This window comes from Seriola lalandi, unplaced genomic scaffold, assembly GCF_002814215.2.
Source record: "Seriola lalandi dorsalis isolate HSWRI2012SDOR001 ecotype SW California unplaced genomic scaffold, Sedor1 jcf7180002054256, whole genome shotgun sequence".
Lineage (NCBI taxonomy): Eukaryota > Metazoa > Chordata > Actinopteri > Carangiformes > Carangidae > Seriola > Seriola lalandi.
This window is the reverse complement of record NW_019524809.1, coordinates 1,362,285-1,386,385: the sequence shown is the minus strand read 5'-3', so window position 1 is coordinate 1,386,385 and position 24,101 is coordinate 1,362,285. Positions and strand designations below refer to the sequence as shown.

The following is a 24,101-nucleotide window of genomic DNA, read 5'->3' as shown; positions in this document are numbered from 1 at the left end:
AAGAGTGAGTGTCTGTGAATGATTAGTCAATGCAAATCAATAAACACTAATTACAGATACAATAGTCAAAAGTCAGACAAAGTGAGACCAAACATTGCTGCACCTTCACATGCATGTCAGGACAACGAGAAATCAAACCAATCAAGTAAAATCCACGTGTCAGGGGCTCCAATATCTCCTTACTCCACTGATAATGAGGAGCCTTTTTTTTCTTTTTTTTCTTTCAAGCAAGTATCAGTAGATGACTCCGAATAATGCAGATGCTGATATAGTCTACAGAATACTAGGCTGCTGGGAAGTGTAGTAAAAATACAAGGTTTTGAGCAGCTGATGTGCAGACTTGTTTTTCAGGGGTTCCTCCGTGCACCAAGAATAAATATATGGATTTAATCAAAGTGTCACAGTTGAATTGAATAAATAAATAAATAAAGCTGTTTAATGTGATCAACATCCACAAACAACAGTGAGATTGGTAGCTAAAGGTGACATTGTGTAGTCAGTTTTCTGCACATGGTGATGTTATTGTGGTGGTGGAAAGCATGAGAGAGGGATCCCCTGATTCTGAATCATAATACTGCAAGTCAGCAGTTTGAATGATGAATGAGATCTGTCCTGTCAGATCTGAGCTTCTTAACTCCACTCATTCATCATCAGGACATGCTTTAATCAACTTGTGACATACAGTACATGCCATGATCACCACAGCAACAAGGTTTATATGAACCTATAGAAGTGGGTTTTTGTGTTATTTTTGTTGATTATTTTATATGTTGTTGATATTTTAAAGTGAGTTTAGTCAGCATTACTGTCTAACATGACGCCAGATGGAATGTGTCACAGTATTATGTCGCATAAATCCACTGCATACCCACACACAAGCAGATTTAAAACGTTGCAGTTTTCGTTTCATCCACTTTAGTGAAGAGCAGAAAAGAACATCTAAAAAAAAGAGTTAAATGTTAGGTAACATTGTGGCATTACAAGTTCTTATATCACAATGTAATAGGTACAGTGTATAGATGTTCTTATTTTACAATGTAATATAGAACACCTATAGTTTCTGCTCTGTTGTCCATTTTTCTACACCAAATTATAGCGTGTCATCATTATATCATTATAACTGAAGATATCTTCAGCAGGCGAAAAAGCCCAGCGCAATATGTTTCCGATTCTCACCAGGAATGAGGCTAAACTTGAGCTCTGTGCTCTGTAGGTTGACGTGCTGCTGTGAAGCAACAGCAGGAGAGATGGTGCAGTGCTGCTTCTGCCCTTCACTACTGTAGTCTCTGTGGTGCTTAACATCATTACTGCCCTCCTGTCACCACAGCAACCGGCCTGGCTACATCCTCAGCAGTACTTTTGTTTAGGCATTTATTGACTCTGTGTGTGTGTGTGTGTGTGTGTGTGTGTGTGTGCGTGTGTGTGCGTGCGTGCGTGCGTGTGTGCGTGTGCGTGTGTGTGTGTGTTGTTGGGTGCTTGTTGATGTAAATGTATAGCACACACAGCAGAGTGTCAGTCACAGCTATCCTCCTGTCAATAATAAAAAAATATATATATATACAGTATATATATATATCAGACAATCAACGTTATTAACACACCTCTCTATCACCCTTGTCTCTCTTCTTCTTCTAGTTCCACTTTGCCTTCAGTGTTCCTCAGGACACAGCCACATGCCTGTACTGACTGAAGCTTTAATAACACTAAAAGGTTCGCCACCCCCACACCTCTCTCCTCTGTCCCTCAGTAACCTCACTCATTACTGAAATGATCAGATCTTGAGCCTGAGAAACAACAATGTGAGTGTCACAAACATCTTTGTCTAAAAAATAAATTTTCTCCACACAAGTATTGAAGTTAACAGGGTAAATGAGCAAAACCACAATGAGAAGTTATTTCATGTAGTTTTATGGTAAATTTACTTTCCTCAGGAGTTTTATATCATGAAAGTGAATCAGCAGAAACTCAGAGTGCTCTAATGTATCTCTCAGAGATGTATCATTTCACAGAGTTGAATAATAAATGTGAAAGCAGGTTTTGAATCTGTGCAGCTGAAAGCAGTGCACTGTGCTCTGCAATTTGTGTTGTATACACTTATGTATTCTATATTGTACATCATGAAAAGATAATGTATATATCATGTTACAGTAATACTGCACTGCCGTGTACACCAGTGGTGAAAAGTAAAGAAACACATGTACTAAGTGTATGTACAAGTACTTCAGAGTATTTACATTTTCTCCTAATTTATATTTCTGTTCTACTACATTTTAACTAATTTTGATTTTAATTATAAATAATTATAATTATAATGATAATGATAATAATTACATTTGAATTAATTGACTGTTATTATTATTATTACTAATTATCTATCTATCTATCTATCTATCTATCTATCTATCTATCTATCTATCTATCTATCTATCTATCTATCTATCTATCTATCTATCTGCAGATAAAGATTTTATCTACCAAACATATGATGAACTTCTAAAATATATTCTAAAAGCAGTTCAAGGCTTCTTACGCATTAATAGCCTATATGAGCGTTAACAATCCAATAATATAATAAATCATAATTTAACACTCACAAGGGACATTTGTCTGCATAACAACCACTTCTACAGTACATTCAAGTTTGTGTTTTTACTTAGTAGCTTTTTAGAGTATTGTCACAACATTGTACTGGTAGTGACATGATTTCTTCAGAATGTGTAACTGTTATTGTAACTGTTATCTAACACTTACCTTACATCACAACATCCTGGTAAAAGTCACGTGGCAGCAGTAATTACCATTTGTTTGTTAAACACACCACAATCAAAGTCATTGTTTGCATAATAATTTATTCACATATTATGTTTCTTCACATACTATATATTATTATTGCTGCAGCTCTGGAGCCTTTCAGTTATTCACTTTCAATATTCCCACAATGGGAATCTATGATATCTCTTTATATTTTTCATCTTCATGCATGCTGAGTATTACATTTCACAGGAGCAGGATGCAAATAAATAAAACAGTCTCTTTTTAAGTACATGTCATAATCTATCCATTCTATTAATGCTTCAGTAACATGCCTTTTTCAAAGTCCATAAGGGGAAAACACTTTTCGGAACATATACTCTCCATTAGAGGGTGAAGGCATAACAAAGAGCACATTAATAATACATATTGTTAAAGCTGGCAATCTATGATAAATCTTCATTACCACCCAAACCCCTGTTCCCCATCCACGTGAAGCCCATCTACACCGCACAGGGAAAAGGCTAAGTGTAAGTATTACATTTCATCTATGTACAGTAACTTTGAAATATGGCACCAAATCTGCTTGTGAAAAAAAGCTTGAGGTTACACGTTAAAATATTTGTGACTACAATACTTTTCCTGTTTAATTGAAAAAATCTTAATGTAACTCCATTCCTGCCCTAAGACAGTGGTCACACTTTACAAGCTAAAGTGGAAACCCTGGCACACATTTCAGTGGGTTCTGAGAGTAAACAGCATACCTCGCAGGCATTAGGAGCCCTGCAGTGCATAACACAGTGTTGAAAAGAAACTGTAACTCGTCTTTAATGCACCATTTCTCACTTTGGGCAAAGCTCCAGAGCGAGGTCAGTCTGTGGTCTGACTGGCACCTAATGCAACAAACAATATGAAGAATAGTGACATTTTTTAAGAAAAAGCCTGGTACACTGAAATACAAATACTGTGTTCCAGTTGATGCTCAGTGTTTCTTAGAACATGTTTAAAAAGGTGCTTGTTTGTCAGGCAAGTGGCTTCACTCAGACTATGGACAATGAGAAATAACACTATCTTTCTCTCAGTAGTTCAGATTAGTTTAGCATTCAATTTTCTGTCTCAAAGTCAGAGATTGGCTTTTTTTTCCCACACACACATGCGCATGCATGCACACGCTTAAGCTCTTGCATATGCGCACAGCTGGAAACCGAGGGGATTATTTCTGACCTAAAGCAAAGGCAAATAATGAAAAAATTCGGATAATTCTATCTCAGACTATCTTTATAGTATTTTAATTTAATTATTAGTAATTGCTCAGTTTTATCTGTTGGGTTCATTGAAGGCACCTAGTGTCACCTAGGCAGAGCACAACTGTCCAGTGTGTAAGCTTTAGGTGTAAGCTTTGTTACAGCAACACAGTTGCCTGTTCAGGAAGATGATTCTTCTCTCTTTAAGTGTCAAAGTCTCTACTTTGTGAATTGATGCTTCACACACAGTCTGTCTATGCTCCTGAATAATAATGCAGTTGTGAGTCTTGTGCCCTAATGATCGGGGGTTCTGGGCCATGGAAAAGCTCTTCTCCAAAATTTGAGAGGTCCTTGAGCCCCCAGGCAGAGAAGCCTCTGTCAGACGTAGGCTGATTCACTAGACTGGGTCCTGCCCAGGTTGGGGGCCTGGGACAGGTGTGAAACATCCTTCTTGCGCACTTCACAGATGGACTTCCTTCGGGCCTGCACCCCTCGGATGGCGGTCTTTATCTTCCTCCATCCAAGGTGGTTGAGCTCAGCCAGGTTAAGCAGCACACAAATGCCGCTTACTGCAAACATAAAGACCAGAAACACGGTCTTTTCTGTGGGACGAGACACGTAACACTCCACCTCCTTCACACACGGGTAGCGATCACACTCAAACATCCCTGGTACATTGAAGCCATACAGGAAGTACTGGCCGGCCAAAAAGCCGATCTCCAGCGCATTGCGGAACACCACCTGGATGACGTAGAAACGTGAGATGCCTTCCTGCCGTCGCACTTTAGCACTCTTGTGTGTTTGAGGGAGTCCTCGGGGTCCATTAGGGATCTCCTTGACCTCCAGGCAGTCATGATCCTCCTTGCTGCTGTCAGGATGCACCAGGATGCCATTGATGTTGCGAGAATGGAGCTTGCGAGCATGGTGGTCATGATGGCGGCCATGGTGACCGTGACCGTGGTGATCCATGTAAGGATGCAGGAGAGAGTAGCTTCGGTCTCGTGCTTTAGCAGACTGGTGAACAGAATATGTGATGAAGCACAGACTTGGCGTGCACACCAAGATGATCTGAAAGACCCAGTAGCGGATGTGTGAGATGGGGAAGGCCTTGTCGTAACAAGCCTGGTTGCAGCCGGGCTGCATGGTGTTACAGATGAACATGATTTGCTCATCCTCATACACCTTCTCCCCCACTATGCCTACTATCAGGATACGGAAAATCACCACCACAGTCAGCAGGATCCTGCAGAGAGACAGAGGGAGAAGGAAGGGCAGCAAGGGGAGGGGGCGAAAGGGAGAAAGACAGTGTCAGTTAATGAGTAGCAAATATACAGAGGTTCAGGAAATATCTGGGTATAATACTGAGAATGTAATGATTGTCTTGGTTCAGTATAATCTAATTGGTGATTGTTGAGTATTGGCTTTTTCAACACTAAAGCAACAGAATAACATTACGTTCCACCTTGTATTTGAAAAGCGTTTCAGAGCAAAGGAAGGACCTTTGTCAGACTTAACTATGTCCATGTATATATGTGTAAGTGTATCGGTATGTGCATGCATGAATGTGTTTGCTTGTGCTATCACTCCGCTGCCGTGACAACAGTACCATTGGGTAGTGGAGTTGCGCTCCAGATAACATGCACACATGAGCTCACTAATCATAAAAGACTGTAACAGGAGAGGATGTCAGAGGAGGAAGGTGATTTCACACTCATCTTCACTGCTGGTCTTAAATGGAGCACCACATTCATTGGTATGAGTGTGTCACTGCACATACATGCTTAAACAGGGATTGCTATCCATTGATTTAGGGAACAGTTTTGTCAAATGCATTGGTAGTATTTTTCCGATAATATCAATTCCTGCCCTTCATCGTGTTCTATCATAAATCTCTTCGCTGTTGCTAAGCTATTTAATAAATAGTAAACTGCTGTACAAATGACCTCTTTCTACTGTTTCTAACCCACTTGATGTCAAAGCTGGTTAGAAACAGTGGAGTACAGCAATCTGTTTAAGGATGAGTGTCACAGCTGCAGAACTGTTAGGGGTGCATGTTTCTCAGTCAAATCTGCAAAGATGGAGGCCGCTCCTGCTTCAAGGGTCGTAACATGGATGTCAGTTATAATCAACTCAATGCCGAACCATACGCGTCGCGTCTTCTAAAAACCCGGGGGACTTCCCATTGAGAATCATTAGTGCATTGCTGCAGTAATAGAAAGCTGTGTCCAGGGGCCAGTGGATGTAGAGAGCATTGCAGCTGCTTTTCACGTCCTCTGAGAGACTGGTGTGCTGTAGTGTTATCTTCTGGTGTCGATCCAGCATGGGCACTGCGGAGGAGGACAGAGGCTTTGGGGCTGCACTGTCAGCTTTTTATAATGAGCAAGGAAAGCCTGCACATCATGGGGCTCCCCGGTATTTATGCCACAATGCAGTGGATGTGCATGCTCCCTGCATGGGGGAGCCAATTACTTAGAACACACTTGTTTGCAAGCGCAAGAGGGCGACCCAAGGCAAATAAAGGACACAGATAGATGGGAGCTGGCCCCAGGTGGATTAGAACAACTATGACAAAAGCCTTTAATCGAGGCGATGTTAGGTGATTCCTCTGCATTTTAAATATGTACGTGAAAAATTGGTCTTTGTTCTGTTGTTTTTATCCTCATGTCAAATGAGACTCCATAGTGTATCTTTTAATGAGGACTCAAAAATGCCCACACCTGCCTTCCATGGCCAGTTACCACAGCAACCAGCAGATTAATGGAAGGTGAGGTTCTGCGAACGAGTGCAGGGAGAGAGGAGGGTTGGTAGACAGAGAAATGTCTAAAAAGTTTTTTCATTCCTTGGGGAGAGAAAAAATAAATGTCTTTAAATGAGGCGATCAATGCGGAAGACAGGTCTGAGGTAAGAGGTAAAGCAGAGGAACATGTGTTGGTGCGAAACAGACTTAAAATAGAGCAGTGTGCCGCTGCAGGACTGTTCCTGCTCCACCTGCGAGTGCACACCCGTGTGTGTTTTTGTGTGGGAAAGACAGACACGAGGACACAGAGACAAAGAGGGAGAGTCAGCCATGTGTATGACATGTGCAAAATGGCAAACGTGTCCGGCCGTCTGTGCTCGGAGCAGCTGCAAGCGGATACGCTACACTGACTTTCACTGGGTTTGGAAAATCAGCAAATATAAAGCTTCTCTGCACCTTTGGTCTTCCAGAAGTTAAATGCTGGTCGTGTATGTAATTTAGGTAAAGATATTCAGTCACTCTCTGATCCTTTGCTCTGAGTCATGTGTATCTCCCTTCATTGGACCTTTTGACAGCAGTGGATTTGAACTGAGGGCTGTTATTGGCTCTCTGCACCACAAGAAGACATTTGCAGTATGCTGAGTATGCTCACTGAGACAGAAATCTGTGGTTGATGCTGCACATTTATATTCAAATATGTGTTTTAATAACATAGGAAATATGAAACTGGCTCATGGTTAGCGTTTGTTTGAATCTGTGGTGATGAATGCTGATTTACAACAGTGTAACAGGCTATAGAGCAACAACAACATGCATTACAACATGTCTGCATTTACTTTATGCTTCTATTCAAGGTCTGCCTTTTCTCATGCCAGTGATTATTACTACACCGTAATAGCATTAACTAAATGTCACTAAGACTGCCTGCTATCCACATCTCTGTATAATGACACAAGCTCTTAGACTAAGGCAGCCTTCCATAGTAAAAAATGGCGTTTGTAATTAAAATTCTCAAACATTCAGACCTAACAGATTGATGTAATTTTTCTTTTTTTCCTCATTAATAGATGTTATGGAACCTCTGCAAAGTAAAAATGCAATACCATTTTGCAATAATAGCTATTCTTTATGTTCTGTGCAGACTGGTGACTCTCATTACTAGTGGACAAATTCTATCCCTCATCCTAATATATACTATTCACCAGGCTGTACTGCAGGCTTGTTTCAGTGGCAGTGTGCACACTCAGGAGTACAGTTCATCTCATTTTAGCCATTTCATTTTTGTATTTGTTTAGTACATTTTAAACTGTCCTTCCTCCAAAACACACAAATAAATAAATGGATAAATAAATAAAATGATGCCTATAAAAGTTTAAAAATCTTAAGTGATAAGCAATTAAATATTATCATAGAAAAATTAAAGGTTCTAAAGAATATGGTTTCAGTATTTATGCACACAGATACTATAGAAAATGTAGAAAAAATTAAATAAAATTACAATACAGTCAAGCGTTTTCATCCAGTCTCATTTTTGTTCCTTTTTCATTTAAAGTCTTTGTAGGGCACTGTAAATCACTAAAAACATAATTAATTCACAGTTTTAAAATGTCTTTCTAAAAATGTTTTATGATCTACAGACATCAATGAGATGCTGTGTGAAACGCCCACGTCAGCATTTTCACTTGGTTTTCTCAACTTGTCTCTCCATGATATATGAATAAGGTTATGATACTTTACATGCAACATGCTCAGTGTATTCACCAGACCAACAGGGAACGTGTGGCATGTGAACTGAAGGCAAGAGGACTGAACCTGTGTCTCTTCCTTATTGTTTTAAGTTTTTGATGCACAGCTTCACAGAGATCAAAAGCATCTGGCAATCATGTGTTTATTACTATGAAGCTGCCCTGAAAAGCTGAGAATTTTGTTGTGATGGTACAAAGTTAATCATAAATATAATAACTCAAATGTCTGTCTTGTAATTTGTTTAAATGGTTATGACAGACCGTGTGGGACTAACAACAGATCCAGGCTGCTAACAAGAACAAACATGCAGTTTATGGACAACCACTCTTAAATCTTACAGCAGCACCGAGTTACCATTGACCACCTAAAAGCACAAACCTAGTAAAATCAACTTGGTTTGTGTGATAATTGTCTAAATGCATGAGGTATGGAGGACAGATTGAATGTAGATCTAGATCAAATGGCCAACTGCCATACAAAGGATTTTGGGATAATATAGATAAACCTTTTTGCTTCCTACTGAAATACGACATATCTTGTGACTGAAATTTTGCTCAGTGCAGGTTTCACCACCTGCCAACGGTAGTGATCTTAATCAGACAGTTATATACCTTTGGTTGTATAATGCCTCCACAATAACAACTTTAACACACTTATGGATTTTCCTTAGATAGGGAACTTTTTCAAAGTACTGTATTGCAGATATCAGTCTGTACTTGTTTGTTGAGCAGTTTCATGTCGTTAAAAAAAAAAAATTCCAAGACATTGCAAGTATTGAGTGTTGTGCTGTTTGTGTTTGTGAGCATCTGTGTGTGTATTTGTATGTATGTGTGTGCGTGTACTCTACTGCTGGATAACAGGATAATCAGCACAGGGCGTATTGCTGCATTAGCACAAAGTGGTGGATGAAGCTTATCTGCAAACATCAGTGTTTTTAAGTTCTGCAGAGTAACAAGCCAATACTGTACATTAGAGCAGATTGGGGGCAGGACAGCTCCGAGGTATAAACCTGCAGAATATTTAATAATCTCCATAAATGATGAAAACGATTTTAGAATATTTAGTGTCTTAAGCCTGAGGGGCTGAATATGAAAATAAAGCCACTTGCAAAGTTTTCAAAAAGGACAACATGAAGAAAATGTAGGCACTAAACCACTGCTCTTTCTATCAAATGGTTCCTAAAAGTCCTTTAAGTAGGTGGTAAATTGTCTCCCACATCAGTCACCACTCATCACCTCATTTAGCTGCCTGCTTCCTCGAGAACCTCCTCTCTGTTTTTGAGACTTTCTAAATCCCTAACACTGAGCCAGAGATTTAATGAGATTTGAAAGAAAATGAATCTGTCTGTAGCACTGAATTGGGCTCACATGTGACCCTTTCACTTTCTTATGCCGCATCACTGACAGCTAGCGAATTTCATAAAGCGCAAAGACCAACAGCAGCTCATGGACATCTAACAAGGAAGTAAATAAAGTTTAACGTCGTGGTTCTTCACTTCTGCGTAACTACGTAGGCAGCTGACTGACCTGTAAGACTGTGTGTATAGTGTAACGGTAGCTGCTCTTCAGCTGGTGTGTCGGCTGGACATGCAGGCCATGTCTTTCCCAGAGGTTTTCACACACACACACACACACACACACACACACACACACACACATACGTTCATTCATACAGCAGCTGCTGTCGCCAGCCTCTAGGGATAAAAACCACCCTGAGCACAGTAGCAGTTGCATTGCGAAACACACACACTTTACTCACATACACATGAATATAAAACACTCTTTACTGTAACTGATTCTAGAGTAGCAAACATACAAAGGTGTGTATCTGCACATATACATAGGCAGGCCTACACAGACCCTGAGTAAAAATATTCTCCCCGCCCATACACTCTCAATAATACGCTCCACTGATTGCTGATGGCAGCACATAATGAATAAAGACCTTACCAGGCGTAGAAATTAGGCAGCTTTATTACCAGAGTGCAGACATTTCTTTCCTCCCGCCCCTCATCTACTGTTCGTCTCTCAAACTGTTTTAGTTTTAGGTCTTGCCCACGTATCAGGCAGACATGCATGACCGCCTGAGGAGCCACTAAGAGTCAGTGTGACAAATACATTAATATAAGCCGAACTTGTGTGTGTTCAGCTGCGGTGGTTCACTTATTGAAGGCTTCCTCTTCAAATGCTTATCAGCAAAATTATAAAACGAGTATAAAACATAAATGGTTTAAGAAAAGAACTCTTGATATTTGTGATTTTAGACGAAAAAACATGATGGTCTTTTCATTCTGTAAATTTCCTTTGTGCCAGGACACAGAGTCAACATGTGCAGAAATGTAATTATCTCGCTTGCTCCCGTAACAACTCTGAAGGAAATTTCCAGCTGTTTCAGGAATAAAAAAGGAAATAGAGAAAGTTAATTAGGGGAGGCTCTACGGGTATTATAATTATAATTATACCTAATATCAGACAGATATGAGCTAGACTTGAGTTATGATAATATATTAAAACTAAAATGCATAAATCTTCAGATGCAAACGTTTCTTAGCTGTAACTATTTTCTTGAGCAAAACTCCTGCATTGAAACAAATGGATAACTGTCCAAAGCTGCAGGATATTGCGTTTGAAAAATTCTACACACAACTTTTCCATTAAGTCACTGCACGGCCCAACCATGCGCGATGATAATGATGCAGTGTATACCAGATGCAGCCTTCCACCATCCCATTTGTCTTTATGCCATCTAAAATTAGCCTTTCATCTAAAATTGTGCTTTCATCTCAATTCCAGCTAAGGGAGGCAAACATTATGCAGAAGTGTTTCTATCTAAAATAACTTGAGCGTTAAAAACCTTCAAATGAATGGTATCAGCATTTTCCCTTCGGTTCCTAACCAGCATAATTTGCTGATTGCATCAGTATGCTATTTCAGAATATTCAATAAATGTATTTAGAGCGATAACTGCTTCTCCACGATCAACATCCTTTTTTCTGCGAAATATAAAAATAATAGTAGGATATTGGTTGTAGTTCAGTGTGAAACACAAACTATTAGACAAAAATTGTCTGCAGAAAGGCTCTTTTGTGATAATTCCATGTAATTATCCAGGGATGTTAAATCTAAAGTTATAACTTACACAGGCTTTTGATGGAAGACTCATCTGTTGTCTACTGTTGCAGTGAGACAGAGTAGATTCTCTCTCACTGACCCCCATCAGCCCACTCATTTAATGTCAGTATGTTTTATCTCACTACGTATAACTTTTTGGTGAAAATAAACACATGTAGACCTTCACTTGCACGTAATGAGTTTGGCCTTAGCTCTGTAGAAGAGTCTGTCTGGACCTGTTGCAGACCCTTTTGTTTGCTACTGAACTTGTGGAAAATTATATGTGTTCCTCAGCTCCTTGGCAGATGTGCTGCAGATATGAGAAGAATACACATCAGAATAAAACAGGAGATGATGTAAATGACCAAAGTAAATGACAAATTCTTTGAACTTTTGTAGTTTAATATATTATGGCATTATATCATGTATTTTCCCACTTAAAGTTGTGGTTAACTGGAGTTATGTGGTTGACCTGATAGTCAATTTATTATGTCTGCTACAGCTGTCACCATGATTTATGTCGAGTGACCTAGGCGTTTAAGAGTTGTGTTTATCATTATGTGAAGTCAGTGTGGTGCAAATCTGCTCTCATAAATATAATCTGATTATAAACAAAGACAAGCATCTCAGCCCTCTTGCACAGTTTTTAACGTTAGTCAAACTGGCAACAATTAACCAGAAGCACACAGGACTGACACGACTTCTCCTCCTCAGTCATAATGGTCAATGACTCAGCTCACTAGGCATTGCCCCACTTGGCCGGCTTGTCTAGAACAGAGTCAAAGATAGAAGATTCAAGGATGTAGAAATAAATCTGACCTGACACGAACAATAAAATGTTCATAATTGTTTTTGTTCTGAATGAAGCTTTTCACAAAATACATTTCCATTACTGTATATGTGTCAGTTTCAATGTTTGATCAATCACACTGACAAGCTGGTTGTGTAATGATATTTGCACAAAAATCCAAAAGTGCAGCTGATTTCACTCTATGTTTTTTCATTAAGAGATAACCAGTTCTACTGAGAATAAAAAATAATGAAAAATGAATTGTGATGTGTGTCTTTGATACATAATTAACCATGGCAACCACAATGTCACATTTGAATGGTTTCATTTCACTGCTGAAAAGTACCAGTTATTATCGGGCCAGTAATCTTTCAGACAATGCTAACGTGCCGTGCAAAACAGCATGTTTAACCTTCACTTTTGCATAAGGGCATTTTAAGTGATGTATAATTGTGGAATATGAAATTACTTTTTATAAGTGTCCGAAAAGGTTTCTACAAAATTCTGTGCTGTTAATGCGTAACCATAGTAAACAGAACCTTTTTTACTTAGTGATGGTATTCAGTACAACATCACTCCCTCTCATGTGATATTGCTTAATTAGCACTGATTTGGATTCATGTTTCTGGACACCCAAAAATGTAAAGACCACACTCACTCTCCTTATAGCTCTGATTTTGGTCTCTACCAGCTCTTTAGTGACTAAATGCTAAACTATGTTCACTGCTATAAGGTACTGGGAGAGGATGTTGATGAGAGTAGTTAAGAGTAAATCAAAAACAATTAGCTAAAAGACACTAAAAAGCTCCATAGAGCTAAGGGAACTGCAGAGTCCGGTATTTGTTTTCAGTGATTTTGTCACCGAGTTATTCCTAAAGCATTATACGTAGTTTTAGCTTTAAACATTATTATTTCTACTACACAGTTTATACAGTAACTATCATTAGATGTAAAGTATGCTGTGTATTTGCTGCTGTAATGAAAAACATCCAATTCTGACTGAGGTTTTTCAAAAGTGAAAAAGTCTTAAGGCCACCAACTCTGTAAGTAACACCTCCTTCACTTATGGCTTTTGCGAACTTTCTGTCAGATTATTCATGTTTCTGCTAATTTGATAAAACCTGGCTGTCGCTGATAACTGATGCTGTAAGAGCTTTCTTCCTGTCTGCTTATTTCTGTGCTGCACCATGAATTTAATTTGACACTTTTAATTCCATCATACCTTTAAGTCTATTTCTCACCCATCCTGCTTTTTTCTATTTGTTTCAAGTAACTTATTGAGTGTAGTATTGAGTATAAATTTTAATCAGCGACCTACTATGACAATTAAAAGCACTCTAATGACACTATAAAGAAAACATAGCACTTCCCACATGTAATACCTTACTGTAGTCATTATGAAGATAACTCACTGTAATTAGTGCACTCCTTACATTAATGAACTCCTATGGCAATTTAATACAAATGTTTGCCTTTGGAATACAACATTAAGGATAATATATATATAATGTACAGAAAATACCATAGATATGTTGCTTTACATTCTCTTGACCTTTCAAATCAACCTGTGTTTTCTCTTGGTGAAATGTCTATATTAGTCAGTACATTTGACTCTCTAATACATGATGTGGTGTTCATTGGACTACATTAATGATGTAAAAAAAACTGACTAAATAACCACAGAATGACTCAAAATGCAAACAGCAATATAGGATATATCTAGAACTAATATGTCCTTAGTTATTGGATATGTCTTTACTGAAAAATACACAGGTTTAAAATGTATTATATCTCTATACACTCTACATGTATCTCCATTTTTGAGCTTCGAAATACAGCTTAAATCATGCCCTCAAACATTCATAGGTCTACATGTGGATTTAATAAAACCTGTCCTAACCTAACAAAAGAATTTCACGAGATGTGGGAAAATCATTGGAATAAAAAACATTTAAGCTATGTATACGGAAACATTACACGCCTGATAGAGCTCATACACACACAGTTGATGTGTTGCTGGGGTGAATAATAGCCTGTGGTGAATGAAAGCTGAGGTCAGCTTTACTGGCAAAACCCCCCCCCCCCCCTCCATCAAACAGTATAATCAATAACATTCAACATCAGGGATTGCTGCACAAATAAACTAATGACAACTCTGGATCCTAGGAAAAATGGCTTAGTTTGAAAGACAGACCCGCTCCACGCCACACGATGATGGATTACTAATCTTTTCAGATGCTGAGATATAGTCGCCTTTGTTTATCTTCAAAGAAAGTATAGATTTTACCCAGGGAGATGACTTTCGATGATATGTGAAATATATTCCAGTTTACTATTAGACAGAGCGATGCCCTCAATTGAAGTAGAGTATTTCTACATTCAAATTATTTTGGAAGAAGTAGGGTGCCCTTCTCAAAGTAGGGTACCTCCTTCTTGTGGAAATCCTGACCCATTTAGGAAAAGTGGAGAGAGAGCACAATCATGTGCATGAAAACTACAGGACTGAACAACTTCAGGCCAAAGGAACAGATCGTCATTTTGCTTTTACAGCTAATGAATAGGAGTGTAGATATATTTGGTTTGATCAAACCTTTCAAGCCTGTCTATTTATGTACTGTCTTTATTTATTTATCTGTCTATTTTTATTTCTGTACCATATAAACAGAATTAAAGACCAACATGGTGTTATATATATATATCACATCTCACATCCTGTCCTCTTTGTCCATTATATTAAAAGGGTGGTCAAAACTGCATAAATTTTTGATGAGTGGCTTGACATGAAGAACAACTTGCAACAAGGGCCACATAACACTTTACACTTTACATTTTATGAAGTATTTATAATGCTGTGGGGAGATATAGGTGTTGAATAAAAATAATTTAACTCTGTTTTGCATAGGTAAATGTATAAAGAGATTTAATACAGAGTACATAGATTAAATTACAATAATCCATTTTCTAAAATAACTTTTATCCACTATTGTTAAAAATTATTATTATTATTATTATTATTAATAATAATAATTGAAAATCATTGAAATACAATATATGAAATGTAGTGCAAAACACATGATGGGTTAATTTGCTTCACCCAAACAGAACTTCTGCCTCTTATTAAATGTACTGTTATATTTAGCCAAACCTGCGCTGCTGTGTTTGGATAGACTGTGAAAATTGCATGTAATTTCTCTCAGAATAGCATTGTCCTCACCTTTTACAAGAGCCACAGTGAGAGCGTTACATTCAGATGAACGTGAAATCAAAGAACACAAAAGGTCTTGTGTAGAAAACCTTAACAATGCAACACAAACATTGAGTTTGTGTGTGTGTTTAGTGTGTGCAGTTTCCTCAGCAGCAGGGTCAGTCAGCAGCTCCATATGAAGGAGCTCTGACACAGATTCTCCACTGAACCTCTGCAGAGGGAAAACTTCTCCCTTCCTTCCTCTGTCTCCTACTTCTACCCTCTACACCTTTTGGATCTTCCTCTACAGCTCACATCCTCTCCTCTCTATCCTTCCATCCAGCAACCTTTATTTTTTTTTATCTTCCGTAGATCACTCTGGTCCTCCATTATCTCTGCCTCTTTTTTCGCTCTACCTCTCTTTGGCACTGACCTCACTACGGCATTGCAGTGTAGGAGAAGATGCATCAACACACTTCCTTTCTCTCCTCCTTCCTACCTGCAAGGTGAATAACTCAAACCCAAAGGCTTCATCCTGTCATGGTAGAACACGTCTTTTATAAGACACACAATGAGACACGCCTGTGGTCTGCAAAACCTCTGAGCACCATATGTGAACAAGAAGATATGAAGTATGTCATGTTTTAACGTACGCCGTTTGTGTATATGATTTACTGCAGTATGCTGCAAGAATGAATCACAGAATTATGTTTAAATACCATATAAAGTAGGTAGCAGAAAATGTGGATATTTATATAAAGTATTCAGGACAATCTGAGAAGTTAAATCAAAATATATGTGTCTTCATCAAAAGAAAGTAAAAGTGACATTTCACATGGAGAAACCGATGGGGCACAAAGACAGATGGCCCGAGATGCTAGAGAAATGTCACATTCATTTTTTTGCAGTGTTATGTGGAGAAATCTGTTTTTGGCAGATGAGTAAGTCAGATGTTTGTCCAACTGAAACAAACACGTCTTATTTGCACAAAAAGTATATTGTGGAGGTGTTCAAATGCCAGTCTGATATGGAAAAATAATGAAGAGGATGGAAGGAAAAGGAAATGAATAACTTTAATTGTAGAAACGATTTTTACATGATTATATTGTATAGTGCTACACCAGACCTACCAGAAAATACCTGTCTGACCTGTCTAATACTAGCTGCAAACCTACCAACATTTTTATGAATTACAATAATGTGTTTACTATAGTAGTATAGTGTAGTATAAATTAATCATTATGTGTACAAAACTTTGAGACACATAACACAACTGCAAACATTATCAAGGCTGCTGGCGTCATATTTTACACAAATACAGCTGTATATCATCAGCATATCAACACGAAAACATTTTATGTGTTGGTGACAAAAATCATGTATAGACGTTTATAGAAAGTGTGGAAGTCTGAGGCTGCTCTGTAGCAATGTGCTGCTTTTTAAAGTTAAAAGTCAACCCACAGTTTCTGCAGGGAAATATTAGTAGGAATATTTACACAAGTACAAATAGAAATTTTGATCAAAAAATCTGAGGCCATATGTTTATTACATGCACCAAGTATAAAATTATACCCCTGGTTGTGTCATCACTACTTTTGCCCATCAAGAGCAGAAACTTAAATAATTTACCTAATTGACACACAGAGTGGGAAAGGTTGAAATACTACTGTGATACAGGCCATACTGAACTGCCGGGTATCCACTGCTGAAAACCATAATGTCATTATAACTGTGAATACAGTAAAATACAGTAAATTGTGTCTGGGCTGGTCAATGAGGTTATTGCAGCCTTGACAATGATTTCTGTCACTGTATAATCATGATTACAGTTATTGGTTATCCATGCACACACTTCACATCACCCAGTTAGAAGTCAGGCTTATGGAAATCACAATACACAACATTAATCTTTGAATGAGTCGTATTATGCAAGCCACCTGTGGTTAGTCAGAGGCACAGAAGCAACTCTCAATTTGTCTGTCTCTTACAAAGACCATAATTAAGCTAACCTATGCCACTGCGTAGTGTCGGTCCATTTCTATTTTTATCACTTTTCTGTATTCCTAGGCTAATTATCTGTCCTATGCCACGGCATAGGTTAGCTTAAAACCTACAATTAAGAAGAAGCTTAATTGTAGCTGGATTAGACAGTCTAGACATCCAACAATTCTATCTGACAGTGTCTCATGGTGGAAGTACATCCTCACGTTGCAAGAGAGAGGGTTGGCACTCAAACAGATGACTGACATGCAACTTTGTTCCAAAGTTTTGATGCAGGGGAGACTTTTCAGCCATGGGGAGATATCACTGTTCTGTTCTTTGGAACCGCATCCTTGGAACTGCAAGCGGACACATGCAAACTCCTTTAAAAGACACTACACAAAGGCTGAACATCCTATTTGTGATGCCATCTAGCAGTTGCTGCATGCTCCGGCCACACCCTGTGAAGTGCAGGACTTCACAATGCACAACAGTGCAACAGTACATCAAAGTTGGTTGTGTTCACAAGTGCAACAGACCACACCTGACCACACCCAACAACACAGTTGGGTGTGGTCAGTGGTGCAACAGACTTGAACCTTTCAACCCATAGAGGTCAGTGCAACAATTTTGACTCCATACATGATTTAGTGTGGAGTTGCTCATAAACAATCTAGGAGGCACCTTTACAGCACAAAACTGTGCCAGTGGTGAACAATTCTCCAACTTGCTGGTACATCCAAAAACATCATTCTGATCATAAATGTTAAGTGTCACTGATTTCCTGACCATGCAGACACATGCTTAGGATTAGGAGTCAAGTCTTTATCTTCAGTACTTTTTTGTTATTGCTAAAATTGTCTAAGGATGTCTAACATCTGATATCTAAGAATTCCTGTCAAGATCCAGACCACCACTTAAATCTATACAACCTAATCCAAGGTGTCTCTCTGTCCACCAAACTGCATAAGAATTCTCCAGTACGTTGTACGTTTTAGATATCCTGCAAACAGGATAGCTAAAAGGGACAAAATCAAAATCAGCTTGGCAATGGTAAAAAGAAAAAATTCAGGGACCTATGGCCTAAAATAGCTACTCAAAAAATACTGTACAAACTGACTCCAAAGACAATGTATCTTGGCTCACATGGCATAGACAAGCAGAGTAGAAGGAGGGAACCTCATTGGGAAGCAGCTAATGTTACAGCTAATGCCCTAGGGTCAGCTAATGAGCCTTGGAGGACAAACACAGTCTAAGGGAAACCAAAACACACAGGGATAATTTACAGAGCATTTCACTGTATTCAACACAGTAGCACATAGCTGTGGGCATCACAGAAACTACTTCCTGTATGATCAAATGTTTTTACTAGTTCAGATGATAATTTAACTATCTAATTTTATTTACATTTTGGAAGGTGGGTAATTCATCTAGTATACTCTATCATATGAAGAACAAAAACTGGTGCATAAAGGACTGTTCTAAAATGACCCAAAAAAGCATTGTTCATTTTACTAAATGTATTTTAGGTATTCAGAGCACCCTTTATAATGTTCAGCCAGCCAGCATGATCAACAAATAGCTCAAATTAAGCATATAAGAGGAAGCCATTACCTCATCAAAGTATTCACTATGACTTTTGAAAGAGGTAGCAGACAAATTGAGAGTTGCCTCTGTGCCTCTGAAAAACTGTAGGTGGCTTACACTCAGTGAATCCTCCAAAGATTAATTTTCACCATTTTTGTACCCTGTGCTTCCAGGGTATTACGGATTCAGGGTATTACTGGATTTTAAAGCTGCATTAAGTAATTTTTGACCACTAGGGGGCGGAAAGACTCCAGAACAAGTTCACAACAGTTAGCAATTAGCTTATGAAGTTGTTATGGCTAACATGTTAGCAAACAGTTGCCTACTTACATATCCAGCAGAAACAGAGCAACACGGACATCCCTTTGGTCTCCTTTTTCTGGCCACCTGTTGAATGTAATCCCAATATTCACTGGCATTTAGCCCCTGCTTGGTCTCCCAGCTCATGAGAAAAATATGGATGTATCTTTTTGTCTTGCTAAATGTTCGACTTTCTTCATGACTTACTTCGGCTCTTTGCCATTTCATGCTGAGTAGTTCGCTTTTTTTTTCTTTTTTTTTAGCTCCTCCACTGGGAGCAGCTACCAACGGTCATATGCAAGCCAACATTGTTTTGGTTTTGTCACTCTATAGAGAACCAATACAATGAGCTGAAAATGGCTGAACGCTACGCACGGCTTCAAAGTGGGATGTTGATTCTCAGTGGTAGCAGCATTTCTACCTATTCCATAGGTAGAAGGGGGTCGTATATTCAATGGTACAAAATATCTATATTGCTTAATGCATCTTTAAATCAAGTCAACATGCTCCACTATATGCAGGTTTTCATTCCACTAGACTAGACCAGGTGATTTCATTGGTTAACACACTTTCAACTACCGAGGAAGAACTCACTGAAATGACTTGGTGTAGTGTTTGGTTAGAAGGAAAATCTCCATCTTGCACCGTTTCAGATTCCTGGTCAACACAAGTTTTTGAATTAAGTGGCTCACATCATCTCTGTTGCTCTGATGCTGTTACAATGTTGCTGATTTTGATGGATATAGCCTAATCCCTCTGTGTAGTCAATGAAAGCATGAGACAATTTTCACTCCTTTTTTTAGAGCCAGATACACACTCTCTCTCAGATACACACACACACACACACACACACACACACACACACACACTCAAAGCTACCGGAACAGAGAGGTTAGGCCATGCCCTCATTGCAGACTACCTGTGGTCTGGGGTAACGAGCACAGCAGTGCAGTCAAATTCATTGTTTTTGCGGCTTTGTTTTTTTTTTTCTCTCTCTCTCTGAAAAGTAATTGTCAAATCACAAATCTATACATCCAGGTTTCACAGGCTAAACCATATTGACTCCTCACTTTTCCAAATGAGCATCCCAGCGTGACATTTGGATTGTGTTTAATGGGTGGAAAATTCCACTTTTGCTTTTAATTAATCACACAGAGATGATGTGCAGCACATTTTTCACACAGATTTTACAGCATGTCTCCATGGCATGTCTCCACTGCTGATCAAACTAAAAGCTCATCTGTTCAACCCTCCACCACGAACCACTGTCACACAAAATATGAGAAAGGATTTGATCAGAATGTTACATTGATGCAAATAAGTGTCTGCTCATAAGAACAAATTGAATGAACTTTTTTTTTCCTTTTTCTCTCAAGTTCGCACAGAGTTCAGAGCCATTTACTCCCCTTTGATTCTACCTTCCACACCTGCTTGTTCACCATCCTTTCATCTTCTGCACCTCTGCTCTCCCCTCACTCCCACTCCCCTCTCCTCCTTCTGTCCTATTGGTCTGTGGCCAACAGCATCAAGCGTAATCTATCAATAGCAAGCCTGTTAGGTAGTATCAACACAGGAACCTCTCTGAATTAACCATAATGCCCAGTAAAGCCTGCTATTGATTATGTGCAATTAGTTTATCCCTTAACTAATGATGGGTGTGGAGGGTGAGGAGAGCAGGATGAGGAAAGGACGAAGGGAGGCAGGAATCACTGTGGGGGACTGTAGAACAGAGGAGAGCACTGGGACAAGTCTGACGAGTGGTTTCTATTGGGTTGCCATCAACTGATACATACAGAATTACATATATATATTTATATATATAGATATATATATGTGTGTATACGGTACATAAAAACATGAATCAGCTCATCAGTATACACAAAATCACAGATAAAAAACTGGAAGATAACACCTTTACACACAAACTTGATCAGTGTCTTACCTTCCAATCATGGTAGAGTGCTGCTGGACAGCTGCCTCCAGCAGCCTCTCCAAAATGGTCCATTCCCCCATGCTGATGGAAACGTGACAGAGCTGTCAGAAGAAAAGGGACTTGGGGAGCTGACCCCTCTTTCTCTGACCGACTCCTTCTTCTTCTTCTTCTTCTTCTTCTTCTTCCCAGGACCGGCCTGCACTCTTGTGAACCTGCCGGCCAGCGGGGGTACACCCGTCCCCTGCCCCCACCCCCCCCCACCGTCCCACACCAGCTCCCTCCTGACCTCTACACGCTGACCTGGATGCTCGTCAGTGTGTCTTTGACTTTGTGCGTGTGAATGAGTGTCTTCTCCTTGGCCTGTCCCGTTGTGCTTCTCTTCCTGGTGGAGGAGAGGTGCTGAGCTGATTGCCTCCCTCTCCTCTTTCCCTCAGTCTCTCCCCCTCCCCTATGCAGTGATGCTTGTCCTCCCCCTGCCGCACCAGTCTGTTCTGCGCTACAGCATATGCTATAGCTCACCATATGACAGCCATGTTCAACCTCTCTTTTCCACTCGCCTCTCTTCGTCCCCTTGCTTTCTCTCCTCTTCCTTATCGGTCCCTTCCTTTGTCCTCCACGCAACCCCAGGGCACTCCTTGTACTTTAGCTGCACTCCCTGCCATCAGTACTGCTCTGCGCTTGTCCTTGCATTGTGCAGGATCTTTGCCTTTGCTGCACCCTTGCTACTTTAACCTTAACACACACATCACATATAGATGATCCTGCTTGGCTCACCTCAGCAAACAACACCGTAACCACACACACTTGCACTCGATGACAGCTCTGAATCCCACTCTCCCACTTCCTACTGAGGACTGCAGTTGCACACCAGCACACAAAGCTCCTGCCTGCTGAATGTCATTTTACGACTGGAGGAATGGTCTCTCCCACAGCTCCAAGCGGTACAAGAACCCATAAAAACCTGCACACACACACACACTCAATCAGAGCCACATACACAAACACACTACCACCCAGCCCGTCAGTAATAAATCAGCTCCCTTGCTGCATCCAGTGAGGCTGAACCAAGGCAGTGCGCTGCAGACCTGCTGTCCTGTGTTTTCCCCCTGGCTAATTTCAGCACAGTCCAATGCCCAGAGTCATGAATGTCGCAGAAAGCAGGGATGAAAAGCTGTCCTGTGAAGCCTATTTCTGGGTTCCATCATCTTGCATCCCTCTCTCTCTCTCTCCTTCTCCTCCTGCTCCCCTTCAACCTCCACTCTATCCTCTCTCCCCTCCTTTGCTCACGTCTGTGTGCAGATCTCAGTCCTGCCAGCAACTCTGTGTCCGTGTTCGATCCCCATCTCTGCTTTGTGCTCCCCTTCTCTGTCTGTGTCTCTTTCTCGCTCATGAAATCACTCTATCGCTGTCTGTGTGAGCAACAATCCCCCACCCTCCTCCTCCTCCTCTTCCTCCTCTCATAGATCTGTTCTCTCTTCTCTCCCTCCCTCCTTCCCTGCCTCCCTCCTCTGGTAAATGTGCTGGGATTGCTACCCTGATCGCTGCTTCACTTATGCTTGCAAGAACGCCTCCCACTGTAATGCTGTGTCTGTTCCTGCCTGCTGTTGCACAGTTAGAAGGGATTTGAGATCTAACCGTGCCTTCTGCCCTGTCTTCACTGTCATCCTTTGTTCCAGTCTGGAGGCTCGGCGGTGTTTCCCATTCTCTTCTCTTTTCTCACTCTCTGCCACACATCACCCAGCCCATGCTTCCAGGAGGAGGATTACAGGGGAATTGTGGCTCTGCTCCACCCCATCCCCCATCTATCTCCTCCCTTTCTCCATCTTACTGTATTGGTGATGACAACACACCTATTTTACCCTGACCCAACCCTCATACCTTTTTTGTATTTCCTCTCCCCATCTTCTCTTTCTCTTCCTCATTCGCTCCATTTCCCCCCTCTTCCATTACAACCTCCATGCTCTCTCTTCCTCTCAGGAGAGATCAGTGCTGTATTGTACTTTGCTGTGACATTGAAAGCTGCATTCATTAGATTTATAATAACGTGGTGAAGAAATGAGATGGTCTACCTGCATTACACACAGATACGGGCAGATGTGCGGCATCTAATTAACATCCTCTCAGACCCATACAGTAGAAAAACACAGGATACCCAAAATATGTATGTGCATCTTCATCTACAAGACAAGCAATGAGATAAATAACTAGAGAAATGAAAGACCCACATGTATTTCTTTAAGAGGTGAGTCATAGCAAGGTTTTCCCATCTAGAGGACTGAGTCAACATTTGCAGAAGTAAATGCTGTAGTTGCATGACATGAGACCAGAACACCAGAATGAAATCATGGCTTGAGGTGACAAGTTCAGTTCATTTGCAATGCTGTTGTTTTTAGTTACACTTCTTTGATTGTAGATGACATGCTTTTCTAGTTCACCGTTTCTTTGTACAAGAATATGGTGCATCCCTTTAGGGCGCTGTGGAAATTTTAATACCGCCTTAAAGACTTCAAATCCTGTGCCACTGTATTCCTTAAAAAAAAAAAAAACGAGCAAATTCACACTCAGCCCTTACACAACAACCTCAATAGTGCATTAGAGATCAATCCATCTTGTTGTACACATGCATGCACAGATGCAGAATCGCTTTATGTGTGTGAGTCTTTGTGTGAAAAAAAAGAGAAGGACTGTGTGGGGGAGACAGAGAGCAAAAGAAGATTTTGTTAGTTCAGCATCTTTAGT

General features: G+C 39.9%; 1 protein-coding gene across 2 annotated transcripts; it reads right to left on the bottom strand.

Moving 5' to 3' along the window:
* Positions 1-2,829: 2,829 nt before the first annotated feature.
* On the bottom strand, positions 2,830-21,582 carry LOC111653914 (gap junction delta-2 protein-like). Of its 2 annotated transcripts, XM_023404653.1 has the most exons (3): positions 21,372-21,582; positions 19,460-19,516; positions 2,830-5,238 (listed from the first exon to the last, which is right to left on the bottom strand). In XM_023404653.1, exons 1-3 carry the CDS (start codon positions 21,440-21,442, stop codon positions 4,374-4,376), a joined length of 993 nt encoding a protein of 330 aa, XP_023260421.1. In that variant the 5' UTR covers positions 21,443-21,582; the 3' UTR covers positions 2,830-4,373. The 2 variants fall into 2 exon arrangements, with proteins under 2 accessions (XP_023260421.1, XP_023260422.1); XM_023404654.1 differs by lacking the exon at positions 19,460-19,516.
* Positions 21,583-24,101: the final 2,519 nt, after the last annotated feature.

What these genes read in the sequence shown, in the direction of transcription:
- LOC111653914 (XM_023404653.1), bottom strand. Translation starts at nt 21,442, where the DNA reads ATGGGGGAATGGACCATTTTGGAGAGGCTGCTGGAGGCAGCTGTCCAG. An exon ending in CACTCTACCATGATTGGAAG is followed by an intron (nt 19,517 to 21,371) that starts GTAAGACACTGA and finishes TACATTCAACAG; the next exon opens with GTGGCCAGAAAAAGGAGACC. An exon ending in GCTCTGTTTCTGCTGGATAT is followed by an intron (nt 5,239 to 19,459) that starts GTAAGTAGGCAA and finishes GTCTCTCTGCAG; the next exon opens with GATCCTGCTGACTGTGGTGG.